Consider the following 21,378-nt stretch of genomic DNA (forward strand, 5'->3'; position numbering starts at 1 on the left):
GGCCGCCCCATCCCGGCGTACGAGGCACGGGGCCCCCCACGTCTAGGTGTACACGGCGACAAGAGAGAGAGAAGAATCCTGGCCTAGCGGCGCCTCACTTTCTTCTCACGGGTTTTCCTCTCTTCTCTCCGCCTCTCGAACTCCTCGAAGGAGATCTTCCCTTCCAGGTAGTCGATGAGCTCCGGGCTGAAACCCGACATGGCTCCGGGGTGCGGATACACAACACCAAACACCGGGCCAGAGAACCGGAAGAGCAGGATTTTATCCCGCTCCCGGGCGCCGAGAGCGGTGACCCGGAGTTCTCCGGGGGAAACGGGCCCGGCCGGCGCTGCAGCCGCTGCGCTCTGGTTCCGCGCGCGCTTCTGGTCCGGCTTCCTTCCGGGCGGCGGGAGCGGGATCTTCTGGGCGGAGCCCCGCGCGGGGGACCTCGGCTGCTTCGCGGGCTTAGGCCTCTTATTTGAGATGATTGGGGAGGTTTTGTTTTGTTTTGTTTTGTTTTGTTTTGTTTTGTTTTGTTTTGTTTTGTTTTGTTTTGTTTTTGTTTAAAAAAAAAAAGGAAAGGAAAGGAGGGAAAAAAAAGTGCTTAAAGAAATTTTCCTTAATCTAGGTTGTTTCCCTTAATTCTTCATTAGGATTCCTACTTCTAATTCTGAATGCTTGTTCCTTAAATTAATTTGAACTTTGCTGTAGTGATTATTTTCCTAATGTAACCGTCTGCACTGCCACATGCCTGTTTCACTTTCCTGTGTCTCCTGCCACAGAAGGCGAAAGTCCCCTCCCGATGTGAGCTCTAAATCTCACGTCCTCCACCAGCGGTACCATCAGTTCGGTCTTCATGGATCCTCAAACCCTCCCTTCCCTCGGGGGTCCTTCCCTCCCAGTCCGTACACAAGTTTATCAGGACTCCTTGTCCCACCGATCAGTCCTACCCAAGTTTTCTTCTTTTCTTAAGAAACTTTTAGAAAGAATCAAACGCTTGCTGTAATTACCATCCACTCTTGCTCGTTGACTCCAGGACGGGCACTGGCTTATGCATATTATTACACGCATGGCCCAAAGTAATCCTTAAAAACGGATGCTGCTATTCTCAAAGCCAAAGTCTTACGTCTAATAAGTAGCAGAGCCAGGATGTGAACCCTGGTCTATGTGACCCCAAATCCCCTGTGCGGAATCAATATAGCACATGGCCTTCCCTCCATGGAACTGTTCTTCACCTGCTGAATACTCCTGTGATCTGTATTTTACCTTGTATACTAACAATTTCTCTGCTAGAGACACTGTCAGCATCTTGAGAACACTACTACCCTGGCATCTTTGCAACTCTAGTAATCTGTGCTTAAAACACACTTACGAATTAAATTGGATGGAATTAAAAGTGTGTTGGAAATGGGCAAGAGCGTTGAGGTATGGGGAATGCATCTTGACATAAAGCTAAGTTTAAAGACAAGTTACAAGGAGCCTGTCATTTACCCATTAGTACCTCTTTGTTACAATCTGGATGAGGATAAGAAACAGTAGGATGGCAGAATGAGAACCACGACCCCAAGACTTCCAGTTGAGAGAAAATACCTCACAGCTAGACGTCACCCCCTTTCTCATGATGAAGAATCCTCAGGACTCTGCCTGGGTGTAAAATATGGAGGCTCGCAGGGTAGGTTGGATAAGGTTCTCAACAGAAATCATTTACAGGGAAATTCTCCCCTAAATTTCTTCAGGCAGTCAGGGAACTGCATCCAAGAGGAAGTCAAGGGTTTGGTTCTAACTCTCCTGGGGGAAAAGAAGGGAATCGAGGGCAGGAAAGATGTTCACCTCATAAGAACTCTCGACTAAGACCCAGATGGCTTAGACCAACTTGTCTCATCGTTAGTTCCCTGGAATATGGAATAACAATTGTGAATCTGTAGATTCATATTGGAGAGAATAGAGAACAGGGAGCAGCAGTGGAAGGACAGCTTTTATGCTGTTGACAAAGAGACAACAGATCCAAAATGGAATCACTTGTGCTAAACCCACATCACAAAACCAAGACTTAATACCTAGCTTAGTTACAGTTTGAACCCCTCTCAGGAGTGGAATCTTAAGCCGGTCCATCTGTAATTACCTGGTCAGCACTAGCAAGGTGACCTCACTGCATGATAGACCTCTGCTATCCCTAAGAGGAGGTGATCTTGCCACAAACAGTCCACTCTTTGCTGGTAACTTCCTTGCCCCACCTTCTTCTAGCTACAAAAGTCTTTCACTGTGTACAGCTCTTTGGAGCTCCTATTTTTTAGATGATGTTCAATTCATGGTTCACTGAATAAAGCCAATAAGATCTTTAGAATTTATTCTCAAGTTGAATTTGGTTTTAAACATGGAACAACTTGTGGATGTGAGAGTTACAACCCAGACTCTAGCAACATATCTTATAAAATTGTAATCTTTCTGTTTTTTTTCTCCATTTCCTGGTAAGTGATTTCTCCCCTAGTGAGTCAGAGGCATCTTCATTACCTTGAGATGAAGTGGAATTGTTCCAGAAGTAATGAAAATAGTAAGAAGAAACTTTCAGACATTCTGATTGCTTTTGGGAATCAAATGAAATGTCTGTAGAAAGAACATTGAATTTGTGCCAGGACAATAGAATTAAGAGTATACAGGGAGAAGGTGACTCCATCCTTTCTCCTCGTCAAGGGGAGGAAACAGAATGGGGTGTGACCCTTTTGGGGAGACAATTTTTCCATATTTCTCTCACTATTCTGCAAAAGCTTGTGACAATGTTCAATCTGGGCTATATTTTCAAAGATGTCTGTAGAGCAATCAACCTTGAAAGACAGAGAAATTATCTTTCTCTGGGGCAGAGGACAGATTTGTTATGTGACCAGTACCATAAATATAATGTATCTCTTGGGGCAAAGTTTGGGCATGTTATGAGTAGCCCCTTGTAAGAGTGGGATTTTCAAAGTTTGGGGTTCCTCAGCTGGGGCACAAGTGCAATATACTTGAACACACCTCTGTGTGGCTCCTGTGATACTTGGGGGATAAGAAGAGCCAACGTGGATGTAAAATCATGCTGTCTGCAGCGCCATGAGTAATAAAGTCTCTTACCTCAGCCCAAGAGGCTCACATGTCTGACAGCATCTGTGAAACTGTAGAAGGATAGTGTGTGACTTACAAGTAGAGCAGAACTTCACGCCCTAGTTCTTGACTCCCCTCGATCTGGGATAAGGGACAACTGGACATGTCCAGAGAATGGAGTACTCCTCAAAGAGGAACGGAGTCATGGTTGAAAGGCTGTCAGAGACCTATGTAAAGAATTACCATGGGCCCTTGGGAACCTGGATCACGTGCAAAACATTAATTTTCGTTGGAGGAAACGTGACACTTCACTGTTTTCCTAGCAACGGCTCTCAGCCAAGAAGAAAATCACTTACCCATTGGACATCTAGCAACGGGTGTAGGGAAGTTTGGGTTTTCAGGATAATAGGGCAGGTGTGGGGAAAATACTGATATACAGTGCCTGAGGACCAGGTGTGCTAAACGGTCATACAAGTGGAGACTTGCCCTTTCCCAGCAGCCAACAGTACCACCATCCAGAAACTCTGGTCAGGATGGAGTCAGGCCTTCCATCAACAGCTGCCTTACAACAGCGAGTTTTCCAGCAGAAGACTGTGTGCTCCTGCCCTGAGACTGTGTAGACAGCAGGCAGAGCAGGCAGAGGGAGAATCCGGTTCCCTACGGAGCAAGGAGCCCTATGCGAGACTCGATTCCAGGACCCTAGAATCAAGACCTGAGCTGAAAGCAGCCCAGGCATCCCTCAAGACATGTTTATTGAACATTTGCTACGTGCACGGCACTGTGCTAGGTCCTGGAGAAATAAAAATGGCTTGGGTATGATCTCTGCTCACCAAGACATCACAACAGTCCAGGGAAAACAGGCACATATACAGCTACTTAAAACAGAACAAATTAGGGGCGCCTGGGTGGCTCAATCGATTAAGTGTCTGCCTTTACCTCAGGTCATATCCTGGGGTCCTGGGATCATGCCCTGCACTGGACTCTTGCTCAGGGGGAGTTAACTTTTCCCTCTCCTTCTGGTTTGCCCTCCTGCTGGTGTGCACTCTTTCTCTCTCTCTCTTTCTCTCCCTCAGTGAGGAAATAAAATCTTAAAAACAGGACAAATTAAACCAGATGCAGAAATCTATTTTTGCATAAATATTTTATTATTGATATTGAGTATCAATGAGCCACGAAAAAGCTCCAGAAGACTATTGTGGAATATACAGCCTAATGTTACTAGGACGCCGATGTTTGCCAGGTAGTACAATGCTCTTTTGGAGGAATCACAGAGAAAATGATGCAGCTCTCCATAATCATACAAGAAAAGTAGCTATCCCAAATGAAAATATGAGAAGCAGAGTGATTCAGCCTGCATTGGTAGGGAGAGAAGATTGGTTGTAAAGGAAGGGAATTCCACCCATTTCTACTCTCCCTTCTTAAGGATGTATGTGGAGAAAAACTAGAGCTGGAGTGTGGCTAGGATATTCGTGTAGCACAGTGTCCCGCGCTGAATATAGTTGGGGGTGGTATCTCCTGGAGACCCTAGCAACTCCTAGAATCCCAAGTGTTTTTCCTCTCCATTTCCGCTGACCTGTGGATATTTATCACTTCTTCTCCCTTGGTATCAAACTGGGAGGTCTCTCAATAACGTAGGCTGAAGGTGGGGATGCATCTTCTTTTCAGGAAAAAGTCAGATTAGAAGCCCAAATCTCCATTACATAGAATGAACTATAGTAAAAATGAGCAGAATCTCTTTCAGATAATTTATTGATAAAAGGTAATTCACACACATGTTTTAAAGAGAAGCTTAAAAGAAATGTAATTTAGAAGATCCCCATCTCTTCTGCCTGCGGTGTTCTTCTAACTCTTACAAATAAGAGCTCTACATCGGTGTTTGTGGTTCACAGAACAGAAAAAAAGACTCCAAAAATATGCACATAAGCCACATATGTCCCAAAGGTCAATCTATTTATATGTAAATCTGGAAATGTAGAATAAAATCACTATTAATTGACAAATGAGTGGAGGGGGGAAAAGGTTGAGACATCACCATGATTGAATTTTTCTAAAGAGAAGCTTCATCTGTAGTTTTAAAATTGCCAGACACCTGAAAGAACAAGAAAATGTTATCACGAAATAGAAAGTGAAGATTATGCAAGCAATACAATTGACCCTCTTGTTTTTCTTTCTCTTCCTTTCCCTTTCTTTCTTTTTTTTTAAGATTTATTTATTTGAGAGAGAGAGAGAGACAGAGTGCCGTGGGAGGGTCAGAGGGAGACGTAAAGAGACTCTTTGCTGAGTGCAGAGCCCAGCCTGGGGCTGGATCCCACGCCCCTGAGATCTGAGCCAAAACCAAGAGTCAGCTGCTCAACCGACTGAGCCAGCCAGGCGCCCCTGTATTTCTTTTCTAATTGGAGATGTTAGGACGGGAGCACATGTAATTATGAACTATTCTCCAAATAGAAGCTTAGCTTCTCTTACAAAGTTGAACAATTCCTATTACGTTACGATACTACCAACTGGGTGCTTTCTCTGTTTCCTGCCCCTAAACATTACCCCATTCCGTGCTCACATGATGTTATTTATTTGATACTTTCTCTGACACTTTCTGTGAGTTAGAGATCAGTTTCTGCAATTTATAAATGAAGAAACCAAGGCTTCCAACCAACTCGTATGCAATTCTGTCTCATGCTGAAGCAGGCACTGCGGTATTAACAACTGTTCTGTTTTAGTGTCTAATAGCCTAGGGCCTCAGTGGGGATAATAACCAAGGGAACCCTTCATTAACATCCTCCTGTTTATTCTGATTAATTTCTCATTGTGGGAGCTGTCGAGTGCATATGCCACATGGTAAATTGCATTTTCCTGTTAGAATAGCAATCATTATTTTAAAAAAGCATCACATTTAAAAAGGAAATAATAATCAAAACCCTTTCATGTGCACAATAAAGTGCAACATGGTATGCTTCCCCACAATTTCATCTCTACCTTGTGGAAGAATGGGAGTAGATTTTATTTATTTTTTAATTTTTTAAAGATGTATTTATTTATTTATTCGAGAAAGAGAGCAAGAAAGCAACAAGCAGGGGGAGCAGCAGAGGGAGGGGGAGAGAAGTTGAGCAGGGAGCCTGATGCGGGGCTCGAACCCAGGACCCTGGGATCATGACCTGAGCTGAAGGCAGAGGCTTAACTGACTGAGCCACCCAGGCGCCCCTGGGAGTAGATTTTAATTATGATTTAATTCCCTTTTTTATTCAGTCAAATGAAAAGCTAATAGACTCGAATCACAACGTATTTACTTGGAATGCACCATACCTGGGTTTTTGTAAATGGTAAATATTTATTCGATAGGAATGCTAAGGTAATATGAACATCAAAACTCAAATCTTAACCATAAATAAATTTCTGGGTTTTTTTTTCTATGAGGAAAATGCTTTACGTCCCCCACCCCACCCCGGGTGAGGAAGTACAATTTCAAGTACATGTTTATTACTTTTTTCTAAGAAGAACCATTGTTTTAAACTTTTCTATTAAATCCAACTGCACTGTTTGACATTTTACTTTATATGTGATTTCCCACATAACTTAGCTATATGATCTGGTATGAAAAACAATAGGTAAAAGTATATAGTATTCCACTGTATTTACAGTGATAATTCAAGGGAAGCCTGTCCAGCTCATTTGGTAGAGCCGGTAACTCTCAACATCAGGGATGTGAGTTCAAGTCCTATGTCGGGCACAGAGATTCCGTTAAAGAAAAAAAAAGTGATAATTCTTTCAATATAGCTCTTCCCAGAAAACTGTGCTTAAAAAATCATAAGCTGTCATTTCTTTCTTTTTTTTTTAAGTTTTTGTATTTTTTTAACATTTTTTTAAAGATTTTATTTATTTATTTGACAGACAGAGATCACAAGCAGGCAGAGAGGCAGGCAGAGAGAGAGGGGGAAGCAGGCTCCCTGCTGAGCAGAGAGCCCGATGCGGGGCTTGATCCCAGGACCCTGAAATCATGACCCGAGCCGAAGGCAGAGGCTCAGCCCACTGAGCCACCCAGGTGCCCCTCTTTTTTTTTTTTTTTTTAAAGTCCCAACATGAGGCTTGAATTCATGACCCTGAGATGAAGACCTGAGCTGAGATCAAGAGACATCTAACCGAGTCACCCAGGCACCTCAACTATTATTCATTTTTAAAACCAGACCATGAAATACATGAACCAAATCCAAATATTAATAATGATGATTATCATCAGAACTGAGAACATATTCCTTTGAGAAAATAAAAATCATTTTCTAAATAAATACTTTCAAAATCTCTTTTTGACTGAGTTGTATAATTGGACAGATTCTAGGGATAAAGGGATAACTTACCTGTGTTCAGCGGAAACACTCAGCCTTTGACGTAATTAGGAAAGGAGTTTTTCTGCTCTTCATAATCTGCAAATGCAGAAGCAAGAAGTTCTGATTGGAAAGAGAGAGGTCTAGGATTCCCATTCATGGAGAAAGTGTTTGGAAACCTCCCAAGATCAAGACCTCTTCCCTTAAAATATGCCTGAAGGGTTCTGAAAAACTGAAGAGAGAAAGAAAGTGTTCAGTGCCATATGTAAATGAAACATCAAAAATACTCAGAGACAGATATTTTTTCCCTCTCTTTTTCCCCTCTGTGAATTGACTTGAGGGCTAATCTAGGATTCAGGAGGTGGAACACCCGGAAATAGAAATACACACTTTGGCTACTTCTCCTCCTTCCCTTCTGATGTGGAAGTCAAAGGCAGAAGAAAAATTATTAAATGTCCTTACTACTTACAGCCCAATGACAAGTCCTTGAAACAGGCAGAGGGACATTCCTCTAGGGAATCAACTGCCTCGATGTTGATATTCTGCTAAGAGCAAAAGGCAATCTTAGCCCAACGCCCATAATTCTGTAAATTACTTTAACGTATGAGAATTCCTTTGGAAACTTCCTTTATCTCTACCCCCCAAGATACCTCTTGGCAATTATTCCCCAAGTATATGACCCACCCATACACATCTGAAGGGTCTCATGACTCAGGTTGTATTGGACAGTAATAAATGACCTTTTCCCAATAACAGCTAGCCCTCTCAAGATCCTGGAAACCTCGCTTACAAAGTTTCTTAGAGACTGATGCTGTCCCTAACCCCCTCCCACCTTGAAAGTATATAATGGGCCACTCCTCATGACCCCGGTGCAGCTCTTTCTGCCCCTGGGTCCTGTCCCCGTGCTTTAATAAAATTACCTTTTTGCACCAAAAACATATCAAGAGGGGCGCCTGGGTGGCTCAGTGGGTTGAGGCCTCTGCCTTCAGCTCAGGTCATGATCTCAGGGTCCTGGGATCGAGCCCCGCATCAGGCTCTCTGCTCAGCGGGAAGCCTGCTTCCTCCTCTCTTTCTATCTCTCTGCCTGCCTCTCTGACTACTTGTAATCTCTACCAAATAAATAAATAAAATCTTTAAAAAAAAACATATCAAGAATTCTTGGCTGTTGGCTTCAAACTCTGACATTCTTTCCTACATCACCCTCCACTGTCCTTTACCTGCCTTCTTTCTGATATTTCAACGCTAAACAAGATAATTCAACATTCTTGGTAGAGATTGAGAGGAATATCATTTTTTTAACAGCATCATAGATAGAGGGTTTATTGTAAACCACCTCTGAAACACTTAAGTCAGGGATTAAACTGAATTTCACAGTGATCAGAGCTCCATGCCTCCTCTCTGACTGAAGGTGAGATCCCAGGCATTGTTTTCTATGCTAGAACTGTAAGACATGCATTTTCCAGCTTTCCTTTAGGAAATGGATACATAGAAGGTTGCAAAGGGCTACTTGGTTGTTTTAACCTTATACTGTCATATTTCACATCAGTTTCCTTATGGAAACTGTATTTTGAAATAGGGAAGTTAGCATGTTTATTGCATTTGACATATTTTTTTAAAGATTTTATTTATTTATTTGACAGAGAGAGAGAGATCACAAGTAGGCAGAGCAGCAGAAAGGAGAGGGGGAAGCAGGCTCCCTGCTGAGCAGAGAGCCTGATAGGGGGCTTGATCCCAGGACTCTGAGATCTTGACCAGAGCCGAAGGCAGAGGCTTTAACCCACTGAGCCATCCAGGTGCCCATATTTGGCATATTTTTAAAAGAGAATTTTTGCTAGTGTTTTGAATTCTTTTTCCTAGATAACTTTTATTGAAAATAATGCGGGGAGGGGGGCTCCTGGCTGGCTCAGTTAGTGGAAAGTGCAACTCTTGGTCTTGGGGTTGTGGGTTCAAGCCCCACATTGGATGTAGAGATTACTTAAAAATAAGTCTTCAATAAAAGAAAGAAAATAATGCCTGGTAAATCGATAAGAATGCAGATCAATTTTCAGTTTTTCCAATTGAGCTTTGCATGTGTTGGTCATATGAGACTGTTTTATCATCAGTTCAATCTGAACTGTGAAAAAATCAGTTCCCTGCTATGTTCTTGATTTTGTATATCTATGACAAATCCAGGCTATAAGGTCAATGCGTATGTGAGATCATTTACAAATGTAATGTGCTGTATGAGTATAAAATCATCTTTAAATATAAATTTGTTTCTCCTTACAGAAACAGATGTAAATTGGCCAAAGGAACAATAGGGTACCAGCCACTAGGCTAGCAAAGCCCTTGACCAGTCCTGTTAAAGAACCGTCTTGGCACGTGGCAGCCTCCTCTCCACTGCGCTCCAGCAGACTGCAGCATGCATACGTCCAAAGACGTGCCAATTTCACCCTGTAGCCCAGCAGGTCCCAGTGCATGCTCTTACCAGATCTCGGTTTCTGGGGTTGTTGAGTGACTTCCATTTCTCTTTGTTTCTCAACGTGGCTCCATGCACAAGCCCAAGTAGCACCAGGGCAACACACAGCAGCAGGAAGGCTTTGGGCATGATGGAATGCAGCTGAGAAGAAGGAAGGACCAGGGAGATGTCAATGGTTAGAGAGAGAAGACAGAAAGAGAAAGAAACGAAAAAGGAGTTTTTACTCCTTACTTAAGTGTTAAGACAGCAGTCTTGAAAAATGGAGGAGGAGGAGGAGGAAGAGAAGAAAGAAAAGAAAAATATGAAAAAAAAATGAAGGAGGAGGAAGAAGAGAAGAAAGAAAAGAAAAAATATACCCCAAACTGGGAAAATACTGTACACACAAGTCCGGCACAGACACATAGCACACAGGCATAACCACAGATTTTTTTCCCACCCCAGTGTGTGAAATGGAAATGAAACACACAGGAATGGTTGATGAAACTTACCCGTAGTTGGGTTTTGGCTGGCCCTGGTAGGCTACCCTGTTTACAATCTGCAAAGCAATTCATGGCTACTTATAACCAGTGAACCAGCTGCAAGGGGGAGTCAATGACGTGAGCAGGGGCAATCGAAAAATAATGATTTCATTCTCATGCCTGGCACCAAAGACCCTTGAGATTCACATCTTCAAGCTTCCTCAGGGTGACAGTGAACTTATATGTCTTATAAATACAGTGGCCACTCCTCTAACCTCTGAACATTTTATGTGGTTTTTTATGAAACACACAAGGCACTTCTACACAGCAAAGTGACGTTTTACTTTTTCACTCTTAAGGGAAGGGTATACACAGCAGCTGGCAATATGATGATGATTACCCACCTAATAGAAGGCTCCTTTGGAGATACCAGCTTTTTAAATTAACATCATTTTTGAACAGGAAATTCTATTGCAAGAGATAAAATTGTTCTTTGTGACCTACACCTTATAGTTCTTCTGAGAATCTCAAAAAGCATTACAGGTTTTAAATAGCAGCATGGTTTATCATAAAAACCCCTTCAAAGTAGAGCAAAAAGAGAGCATGTGTTTCTTGGAAAAAAAGAACAGTTGCTATATCCATTCTTGCCGTATAAATGCCATCCGAAGAAAATGGTAGGGTAGAGAAATGGGATTTGAGTTGTGAAGTTGCTTCAGTTGCAATAATTCAGAACAACCCAGGATAAGTCTTTGTGAGAAGGCTAGTAATCTGGACTAGAAATTAGAATACTCGGCTGTGGTCTGTCTTGCGTATTGACTCTGAGCTAGTCACAATGACCTACATTTGTTCATTCCTTTCTTCATTCATGCAGCAAACTTTTTAAAAAGATTTATTTATTTACTTGAGAGAGAAAGAATGTGAAGTTTGGGTGGGGGGGAGGGGCAGAGGGAGAGGGAGAGGGAATCTCAAGGAGACTCCCCGCTGGGCTGAGCACAGAGCCCGATGTGGGGCTTGATCTCAAGACCCTGAGATCATGCATGACCTGAGCTGAAATCAAGAGTCAAACCTTCATCCAATGAACCACTCAGATTCCCCCGGGGAACAAAATTTTATTGAGTGCCTACTATAGTCCAGGCACTGCTTTGAGGATAAAATGTTAGGAATAATAGGTTCTGCCTTCAATAAATTAATAGATTAGTGGGCAAGACAGAGATAAATCAAATCATTATACAACAAAATGTATAAATACAAATGATGAGAATATCTATGAAGAGAAATTGGGCGTTGTGAGAGGTAGAAGAGGGGGCTTTGATTCCGTCTCAAGAGTCAGGAAAGGCTTCTGTGAAGAAGCGACCTTACATCTGCTAGGTGAGGAGGAGTTACGGAGGCAACCTAGGGAGACAGAGGGCGAGAGTTTCAAACAAGGTGAACAGCTGCACTAGATTCTGTGGCCGAAAGCAATATGGCACACCAGAACGATGGAAGATGAATTATTGTGCCGGGAAGAGCGGGAGAGTCTGCTGAGACATGGGGCTGGAGAGGTCGTCAGATTATGATCTGTCTGCTCCGAGCAATGCTGACTGAAGGGTTGTAGTCTCCAAGCAGCTTGAACAGACTTGCAGTTTTAAAATACTTTTCTGGTTCCAATAAGGAGGAGAGATTGAGGTAGGAAAGAGGGATGTAGAGGACCAGTTAGGTGTCTACTGCAGTGATCCAGGCAGGGAGATGGTAAACGGGATGAGGACGGTAACACAGATGTAAAGACGTGGGAAGACCTGAGAGATATTTAGAAGGTCTGAATGCGACGGACTAAATGCTATGGAAGGCCAAGCTGGGCGGAAGAGAATTTCAAGAACAATCCCTGGGTGTTGGGATTATGCCACTGAGTGGACGACAGGGCCATCCTCTGAGATGTCCAACACTGGCGTGGAGGGAAGAAGATCATGAGGTCCACTCTGGACGTGCATTTGAAGAGCCTTTAAGATCTTCATGAGGTGGAGAGTACCTTGTTGGATACACAGTTCTGGAGCCCAGAGGGGAGATCTGGGGGGGAAATGTAAATATGGGAATCGTTAGCATGTAAATGGGTGAGATTACCTCAGCAAAGATTAGAAAATGAGAAGACTTGAGTTTTGAGACGTTTTTACTACGTCATCTCTCCTTAAAACTCCCAGAGTTTGAAGTTCAAGTACTTCACGATAGGAAATATGAAACTGTTAATGAGATTACAGCCAAGTCGTTATACTATAAACTCCTTAGACAGTGCTCAACCTTATACTTCCTGTGCCAAGCACACGGAGCCCAACACATAAATGATACATTCTCTAAAATGGGAAAGATGGAGTAAGTAAGGATAGATTTTCACAGCCATTTATCTGTGAATATTTTCTAACTTTATCCCCATGTATATAAAAAACACAGCTCAGAGGCGCCTGGGTGGCTCAGCGGGTTAAAGCCTCTGCCTTTGGCTCGGATCATGATCCCGGGGTCCTGGGTCGAGCCCCACATCAGGCTCTCTGCTCAGCAGGGAGTCTGCTTCCCTTCCTCTCTCTGCCTGCCTCTCTGCCTGCCTGTGATCTCTGTCTGTCAAATAAATAAATTAAAAAAAAAAACACAGCTCATTTTCTCCCATTTAAGAGCTCCCCATTTATGAAATATTTATAGGCATACCTCAAAGATATTGTGGGTTATGTTCCAGACCTCCCCAATAAAGTGAATACCACAAAAAAGAGAGTCAAACGAATTGTTTGGTTTTCCAGTGCATATAAAAGTTATGGTTGCACTATACTACAGTATAGTAAGTGTGCAAGATCACTGTGTCTAAAAAAAACAAGGTACATACCTTAATTTAAAAATGCTTTAAAAATGCTTTGTTACTAAAAGAAAAAAAAGAAAGCTAACCATCAGTGAGCCAACCTCTTTTTGCCGGTGGAAGGTCTTGCTTTGATGTTGATGGCTGCTGACTGATCAGGGTGGTAGTTGCTGAAGGTTGGGGTGGCTCTGGCAGTTTCTTAAAATAAGATAAGTGAAGTTTATCACATCAATTGACTCTTCCTTTCAGGAACGATTTCTCTGTAGCATGCAATGCCATTTGATAACATTTTACCCACCTCTCAAGTTTTGCCATGAGGTTGCAGCAACTCAATCCCATCTTCAGGCTCCACTTCTAACTCCGGTTCTCATGCTATTTCCACCACATCTGCAGTAATTTCCTCCATCGACATCTTGAACTCCTCAAAGTCATCTATGAGAGTTGGAATCAACTTCTTCTTCCAAACTCTGTAAATGTTGCCATTTTGACCTCTTCCCATGAATCACAAATATTCTTAATGGGATCTAGAACGGTGAATCCTTTCCAGAAAGTTTTCCATGTATTTTGCCAAGATCCATCAGAGAAATCAGTCTATGGCAGCTATAGCCTTATGAAATGTCTTTCCTTGACCCGTGGGCTATAGAATGGATGTCATGTTTGTAGGCACGAAAACATTAATCTTATTGTACATCTCTATCAGGGCTCTTGGGAGATCAAGTGCATTGCCAATGAGCAGTAATCTTTTCAAAAGAATATTTTTTTCTGAGGAGTGGGTCTCAACAGTGGGCTTAAAGTATTCAGTAAGTCATGTTATAAACAGATATGCTCCCATCAGGCTTTGTTGTTCCATTTTTAGAGCACAGGCCGAGTAGATTTAGCATAATTTCTAAAGGCTCTTCTGGGATTTCCAGGACGGTCACTGAGCACTGCTTTCATTTACAGTCACCAGCTGTATTAGCTGCTAGCAAGAGAGTCAGCCCGTCCTTGCAACTTTGAAAGCAGGATTGACTTCTAGGATCGAGTTTGAAAGTCCGGATGGCATCTTCTCCCTATGGAAGGCTGTTTTGTCTACATGGAAAATCCATTGCTTAGTGTGGCCACCTTGATCAGTTATCTTAGCTGGATCTTCTGGACAATCTGCGGTTTCTACATTAACTCTTGCAGCTGTACCTTGCAGTTTGATGTACTAGAGGTGGCTTCTTCCCTAAAACATCACGAAGTCATCTCTGCAAGCTTCGGACTTCTTATTCAGCTCCCTCACCCATCTCAGCCTACATAAAATTGAAGAGAATTAGGGTCCTGCTCTGGATTAGACTTTGGCTTAAGGGCATGTTGTGGCTGGTTTGATCTTCTATCCAGACCACTAAAACTTTCTCCATATCAGTAACAAGGCTATTTTGCTTTCTTATCATTTGTGTGTTTACTGGAGTGATAGTTCTGATTTCCTTTGAGAACTTTTCTTTTGCCTTTACAACTTGGGTAACTGGCACATAGCTTTTGGCCTATCTTAGCTTTCAACATGCCTTCTTCACTAACTTAATCATTTTTTGCTCTTGATTTCTCTTCCTTTCTTCCTTCCCTCTCTCCCTCCCTCCCTTCCCTCTTCCATCCTCCCTTCCTTCCTTCTGGAGAGATAGAGCAAGAGTGAGAGAAAGGGGAGGAGTATAAGGAGAGGGAGAGAGAGACTCTTAAGCAGGCTCCATGCCTAGTGCAGAGCCTGATATGGAGTTGGTTGTGGGGCTTGATCTCACGACCCTGAAATCATGACCTGAGCCAAAAATCAAGAGTCGGTCACTTAACAGACTGGTCACCCAGCCTTTTGATTTAAAGTGAGAAACATGCAACTCTTCCTTTCACTTGAGCACTTAGAAGCCGTTGCAGGTAATTAATTGGCCTAATTTCAATAGAGTGTCTTGTGGAATAGGGAGGCCTGAGGAAAAGGAGAGAGACGGGAGCAGTCAGAGCGCACACAACATTTATTGAATTTTCTGTCTTAAATGGCTGTGGTTCATGGTGCCCCAAAACAATTACACGGTAACATCAAAGGTCACTGATCACAGATCACTGTAACAGATATAATAATAATGAAAAAGTTTGAAATGTTGTGAGAATTACCAAAATGTGACTCAAAAACATGAAGTGAACAAATGTGTCAGGAAAATGGTGCCGACAGACTAGTTAGATGCAAGGTTGACACGCACCTTCGGTTTATAAAAAATGCAGTATCTGTTAATACAGTGGAAGAAAGTTTGCCTGTAGTTTCTCCACAGAGCCACAGACTAACGGTAACACACAATTTATCTGTTCACTGAGACTGCGGCTCCCCTGACTGTTGAAAGAAACTATATATTTAAATAAAACAAGTGTTCTTTTTTTTTTTAAGATTTTATTTATTTATTTGACAGAGAGAGATCACAAGTAGACAAAGAGGCAGGCGGAGAGGGAGAGAGGGAAGCAGGCTCCCTGCTGAGCAAAGAGCCTGATGCGGGACTCGATCCCAGGACCCTGAGATCATGACCTGAGCCGAAGGCAGCGGCCTAACCCACTGAGCCACCCAGGCGCCCCCTAAAACAAGTGTTCTAAATTCTTCTAATTATTTATTAATCTTAAATTTCTGTTTTAAAGAGCAGAATGGATTATTGACAAAGCTGATGATGACATTTTCTTCAGAATGTATCAGCACGGCACTAAGTAGATATTTTGCAAGAATTTGGTCAATGAGTTCCATCAGGAGAAAACAAAAAAAACCCAAATAGTTTAGATTCCCAAACCGTTCATTTCAGGTTTAAATGATCCTGTTGGGGCTCTCCGTTAAGCAGAGCCTTTGTGAAAGTAGTGGTCGGGTTATTCCAGGCAAAAAGGCTCTTCCACATGCAGAGGCATCTGAATGAGGGTCTTTGCTGGAGTTTCTCAATTAGAAATTGAAAAGAAAATAGAGTGCTAGGCTCAAGGCTCCACACATAAAAGAAACCCAATAAACGAGCTGATTGAATTACAAACTTAATAAATTCGATGTGCCGATAAAGGCGAGGAAAGGATGGTAAATGAAGAGGTATTGTGAGAGGCAGAGAGGTTTTAAGACGATTTCTGTCAGACTCTACACCCTTTTCAAGTCCTTCCTGTCTCTATTAGGCAGAAAAAGAGCTGATGATAGCTATTTAGCTGTATTGTGAACAGGGACAAGAATTTAATTTCTTTTTTCTTTAGCCTGCTCCGAATGAGGGAAAGGGGAAATTACTGTCTATCGACTGCTTCCTCAGCCACGACGAGAACTTCAAAGCCGGTGGGAAGATGGCGCAGACGAGTAGCAGGGCAAGCCAGGCAGCTCTCGGCGCATGGCGACCAGGACTGTTTTTCCTGGCAGCGGGCAGATCGCTGCTTGAAGGTAGAGTAAAGAGAAGAGGGGAGAAGAGGCACATAGGCCTCTTGCCAGACACAGAACAGAAGCCAAGAGCCGTGGCAGTGACCATGATGCATGGGAGGGGAGAGGCTCACCCCTCATGTCCTGGGGCCACAGAACAGTTCCAGACCCTGTGAGACCTTGGGGAGGTGTGGGAAGGCCCAGAAACCACTGAAACTGGATTCCTTTCCTCTCCCATTCGGATGGGGGAGATGAAACTAGTTTTTTAAAAAAAATCCGACATTCTCGAACACTTCCGCAATATGGTTAACCCTTTGTCCACTTTGGCAATACTGACACCACGGAAAGTATCTCAGTTCTGTGGAGTTGGTCCTCAGAATTCTCTAGTCGTTCACCAGGCAGAAATCTCTTGAATTCTTTGCTGACCTCTGGTTTGTTTAGAATGTCTTTAAAACGTTGAAGGGGTATATTGAAGAAGAAAAAAAGATCTTCCACTTTTTAGAACATTTTACAGCTGTTGATACCTCTTAAGGGCCAGAGTATGAGCCAATTCTAGAAGCCTGAATGTATAAAGGAAGGAGGAAAACGGCCACGTGGACTGACCATCTTTCTCCTTAAGAGCATTTGACCTCACTTCCTGGCCTCATCAGGTGTCCCTGGTCACCAGCTGGGGCCTCAGCAGCAGCCTTCCTTTCTCCCAGGGTCCCTCCTCTGGTCACCTTCCATGCCACCAGCTTTCCTGATCCACCAATGCTAGTCACACAGGGCCAGGCAGTGTGTACTTTTTAATCCTGCCCTAAGTTCAAGCTTGCTGTCCTACAACTAAGCTGAGGGAGTGGAGGCAACACAAGGTAAAAATCATGATAACGGTTTTTGATCTGAACCAGCTTGGGGAAACAGCAAGAGAACAGATCTCCCAGTCCACACAGTGTCTGAGATAAAAAACCAGACTCTCTCGACCTGGATTTGAGACCCAGGTTCCCAGTTCCCCATCATGCTGGGCCATCCAAAGTCATAATAAAGGAGTAAAGGATGTTTCCTAATAGATGGCTAGCCAAAACAATACCTCAGGGCTTTGCCACAGCTTTCCTGTAGTCAGTCTCCTTTCGTAGTGGACAGTCTGGGGTGGTTGGCAATACCCTTGGCTTTGCAACTGACCCCGGGACAGAGGCAACAGAAAAACAAGGTCACACTGATGAAGAAAAACCTTACAAGATCACATCCACCTCTACTGGCTTCTTGGTGCCTGTAAGATAAAGTCTAGGCTCTTGAGCATGACGTAAAGGCTCTCAACAGAACCGGATCCCACCCTTCCCACCCTTTGTCCTCTCCCGCCAACATCACCCACACTTCTACTTAGGTGCCTTCGCATTGGGCTGTTGCTTCTGCCTAGACACCCCTCAGAGAGTATCCCTGCCCTTCAGGGCTCACCTCAAACGTCACTTCCTCTCAGAAAAGGAAACCATTTAGTCACTTCCACAGCTCTTCGCCTGTCAACTTAGAATGACTCCGCTTGCTTCCACGTGTTTTATTGTTCCCCAGGTGAGCTTCTCGAAGGAGGCAACGCATCCTTTTCATCCCTGCTTCTTCGGGCTTTTTAAATCACTGGCCCGATGCCTGGTACACAGTAGCAAGCCTACCACAGGTATCTACGGAGTTAATCATTCTTGAGGTAAAAGTTCAGCTTAGATTCTCGTGAGGCTCTTTTGAAACGTGAGCCGTGTTACATATCTATCTTGTTTTGTTAATCTAAAGATTTACAACTGTTGGGGCACCTGGCTGGCTCAGTTGGTTAAGCATCTGCCTTTGGCTCAGGTCATGACCCCGAGGTCCTGGGATCAAGCCCCATATAGGTTTCCCCACTGAGCGGGGAGTCTGCTTCCTCTCCCTCTGTCCCTTTCTGCTCTGCTCTCTCTTTCGCTCACTGTCTTTCAAATAAATAAATAGAATCTTAAAAAAAAAAACTTACATCCTATCATATTTTAATAAAAAGAGATAACTGTAGGTGGCCAATAAGGATTTGTTGATTTGACTTGAATATTCAATGGATCAGTAAAGTATAAATTACTATTCACTCTAGCTGTTGCAAAAAAGAAAGAAAGAAAGGAGAAAGGAAGGAAAGAAGGAAAGGAAAGTGAAACGGGCAGAGTGTGGCACTGTTATGACCACACACACCGTTCTAGTTAAGTTGTCCTGGAGTTGCTACCACAATCCAAGGAACGTGGGCAGCCCCCAGAAGCTCAAAGGAGAAAGGAACATTTTTCCCTAGAGTCTCCAGAGGAAGCATACTCCCATCCACACCTTGATTTTGGTTCAGAGATACTGATTAGAGACTTCTTGCCTCCAAACCTGGGAGAGGATAATGTTTGCCGTTTTAAGCTACTGACATCTTGTCAATGTGTTGCAGTAGCTACAGGAAACGAACACAAGAGGTGTTGAGGTGCTGGGCCAGTCATGAGGGAGGAAGCCACAGAACTCCCTGTGACGAGTTCAGCTTCTACAAGATATAATGGACTACAGACACACCGAGAAGTGGGCTCTAAATTCTCTGTTCCCTTCTGAGAAAGGTGGAGCTTGTTGTTGTCCAATCCACAAGACAAAATGGATTTGGATTGAAAGGTCTATCATGAACCTGAGGTTTTGTGTGAGTAAAACTAGACTTTAAAATGGTTGTGGGTTTTTTTTTTTTTAAATATAAAAGGGATGAAAAAACTTTCCACCTTAGACTATTAAATTAGATAAGACCCTAAGCCATGAGTCACATAATTTTGTAATGGACCACATATTTTAGTCCATTAATAAAATTATGTGAGTATGTGGAAGAAATGCCATTCTTAAAATATTACTCAAATTTCCAGGCATATATTTCATATGATAAAGGGAGTAGATTCAGAAAAGGCAGAAATTGAGAACAATTCAGACAGGCATTTCTTTGGATGTTTTTGGGCATAATGGGCAAATGATTCTCTTTCATGGTGCTATTTATCAATTGTGAGCTCTGACATAGAACTAGTGAGCTTTTATTCCATTTTTTAAAAAGTCAACAAACTGCCCTCCCCTCAAACAAAACCAAAACAGCTCCCCCCCCAAAAACAATGCTTAGTTCCTAGTATTTCCGGAGCTCTTGAGTACTCTAGATGCTTAAGATATTATCCAATTATTTTAAACAAAATTGAATAGCAGACCTTTACCTTCTCACTTCAAAAGTGCATTCGGTAAGTCTGGCCCTGGGAAAATCCACAAGAAATCACCGCAGCAGAATTGATTTCCCAAGTGGCAGTGGGGACATTCGAAGTTTCTGCTAAACATATTACCTGCTGACCTTTAAAAAAATTCCATTTATAAAACTTGGGTTATTGGCACCTGTGTGGCTCAGTGGGTTAAAGCCTCTGCCTTCGGCTCAGGGCTCTCTGCTCAGCGGGAGGCCTGCTTCCTCCTCTCTCTCTTCCTCTCTGCTTACTTGTGATCGCTGTCAAATAAATAAATAAATAAAATCTTTTAAAAAAAAAGTTGGGTTATTGAGGTTCTATGATTGAGTTATAGAAGTATTTTATATATTCTGAAAACAAACCCATTGTCAGAAGTATGTTTCTGACATCATGGTTTGCCTGTATATTTTCTTAATGATGTCTTTTGATGAGCAGAAGTCTTTAATTGTGATGAAGTATAATTTTTTAAAAGATTTTATTTATTTATTTGACAAAGAGAGACACAGCAAGAGAGGGAACACAAGCAGGTAGAGGCAGAGGGAGAAACAGGCTTCCACCAAGCAGAGAGCCCAGCACAGGGCTTGATCCCAGGACCCCGGGATCATGATCTGAGCCAAAGGCAGATGCTTAATGACTGAGCCACCCAGGGGCGCCTATGATGAAGTATAATTTACCAAACTTTAAATCATGTTGCTTTATTCTTTATTCTGTCAAAGCACCTTTGCTTACCATCATATCACCAAACATTCTCTTATATTTTCTTCTAGAAGCTTTACAGTTTGGTTTTTACATTTAGATTTTATGATTCCCCTCAGATTAGTTTTGTGTTCGATGTGAGGAAGGGTCCAGGTTTATGTTTTTCCCCATGTAACTGTCCATTTATTCCAGCGTTACATGTTGAAAAGAATTTTTCCCCCACTGGAATTTTTTGGCACCTTTGTCAAAATCAATTGACAATAAAAATGCTTCTTTTTGGGGCACCTGGGTGGCTCAGTGGGTTAAAGCCTCTGCCTTCGCCTCAGGTCATGGTCCCAGGGTACTGGGATCGAGCCCCGAGTCGGGCTCTCTGCTCAGCGGGAAGCCTGCTTCTCCCTCTCTCTCTCTGCCTGCCTCTCTGCCTACTTGTGATTTCTGTCTGTCAAATAAATAAAATCTTTAGAAAAAAAAAATGCTTCTTTTTGGGGCACCTGGGTGGCTCAGTGGGTTAAGCCTCCGCCTTGGGCTCAGGTTCATGGTCCCAGGGTCGTGGGATGGAGCCCCACATCTGGCTCTCCACTCAGCGGGGAGCCTGCTGCCACCCCACCCCCGGCCTGCCTCTCTGTCTACTTATGATCTCTGTCAAATAAATAAATAAAATCTTTAAAAAAAACACAAACTTTGTATTTTAGTTATTGTGATTATAATTTGCATTTTTCCTATGACTGTGTTGAGCATCTTTTTGTGTGCTTACTTTGTTATCCATTTATTTTCCCTGTGAAGTCTGCTTAAGTATTTTGCTAGGTTTAAATTGGTTTGTTTTCTTATTATTGCATTTTGAGAGTTCTTTATATATTTTGGATACAAGTTCTTTATCAGATATGTGTTTTTTTCCTCACTTGTGAATTGTCTTTTCATTTTCTTAACATGGCATTTTGAAGAACAGACATTAAGGGTCTGTTTCTTGGTTTGCCTCCTCCCTCTCTTTTTTCCGCTCTTTGCTCATTTGTTTTGTTT

General features: G+C 42.7%; 2 protein-coding genes across 2 annotated transcripts in view; both read right to left on the minus strand.

Annotated features, from left to right (window-relative positions):
• Positions 1-298, minus strand: part of GTF3C3 (general transcription factor IIIC subunit 3) — a 36,190-nt gene extending 35,892 nt beyond the window's left edge. The window contains exon 1 of the mRNA XM_047721101.1: positions 99-298. Within this exon, the coding sequence (XP_047577057.1) occupies positions 99-200 (102 nt within the window). The 5' untranslated portion in view covers positions 201-298. The remainder of the gene's footprint in view (positions 1-98) is intronic.
• A 4,810-nt stretch (positions 299-5,108) lies between these two features.
• On the minus strand, positions 5,109-10,012 carry C3H2orf66 (chromosome 3 C2orf66 homolog). Its single transcript, XM_047720536.1, has 3 exons — positions 9,835-10,012; positions 7,401-7,599; positions 5,109-5,143 (listed from the first exon to the last, which is right to left on the minus strand). Exons 1-2 carry the CDS (start codon positions 9,952-9,954, stop codon positions 7,420-7,422), a joined length of 300 nt encoding a protein of 99 aa, XP_047576492.1. The 5' UTR covers positions 9,955-10,012; the 3' UTR covers positions 5,109-5,143; positions 7,401-7,419.
• Between the last annotated feature and the right edge of the window lie 11,366 nt (positions 10,013-21,378).

The sequence above is a fragment of the Lutra lutra genome, chromosome 3 (genome assembly GCF_902655055.1).
Source record: "Lutra lutra chromosome 3, mLutLut1.2, whole genome shotgun sequence".
Classification (NCBI taxonomy): Eukaryota; Metazoa; Chordata; class Mammalia; order Carnivora; family Mustelidae; genus Lutra; species Lutra lutra.

Excerpts from the sequence above, each read along its gene's own strand:
- C3H2orf66 (XM_047720536.1), bottom strand. The coding sequence starts at position 9,954 with ATGCCCAAAGCCTTCCTGCTGCTGTGTGTTGCCCTGGTGCTACTTGGG. Across the intron at positions 7,600-9,834 it reads ACCCCAGAAACCGAGATCTG|TTTTTCAGAACCCTTCAGGC; the intron begins GTAAGAGCATGC and ends TTCTCTCTTCAG.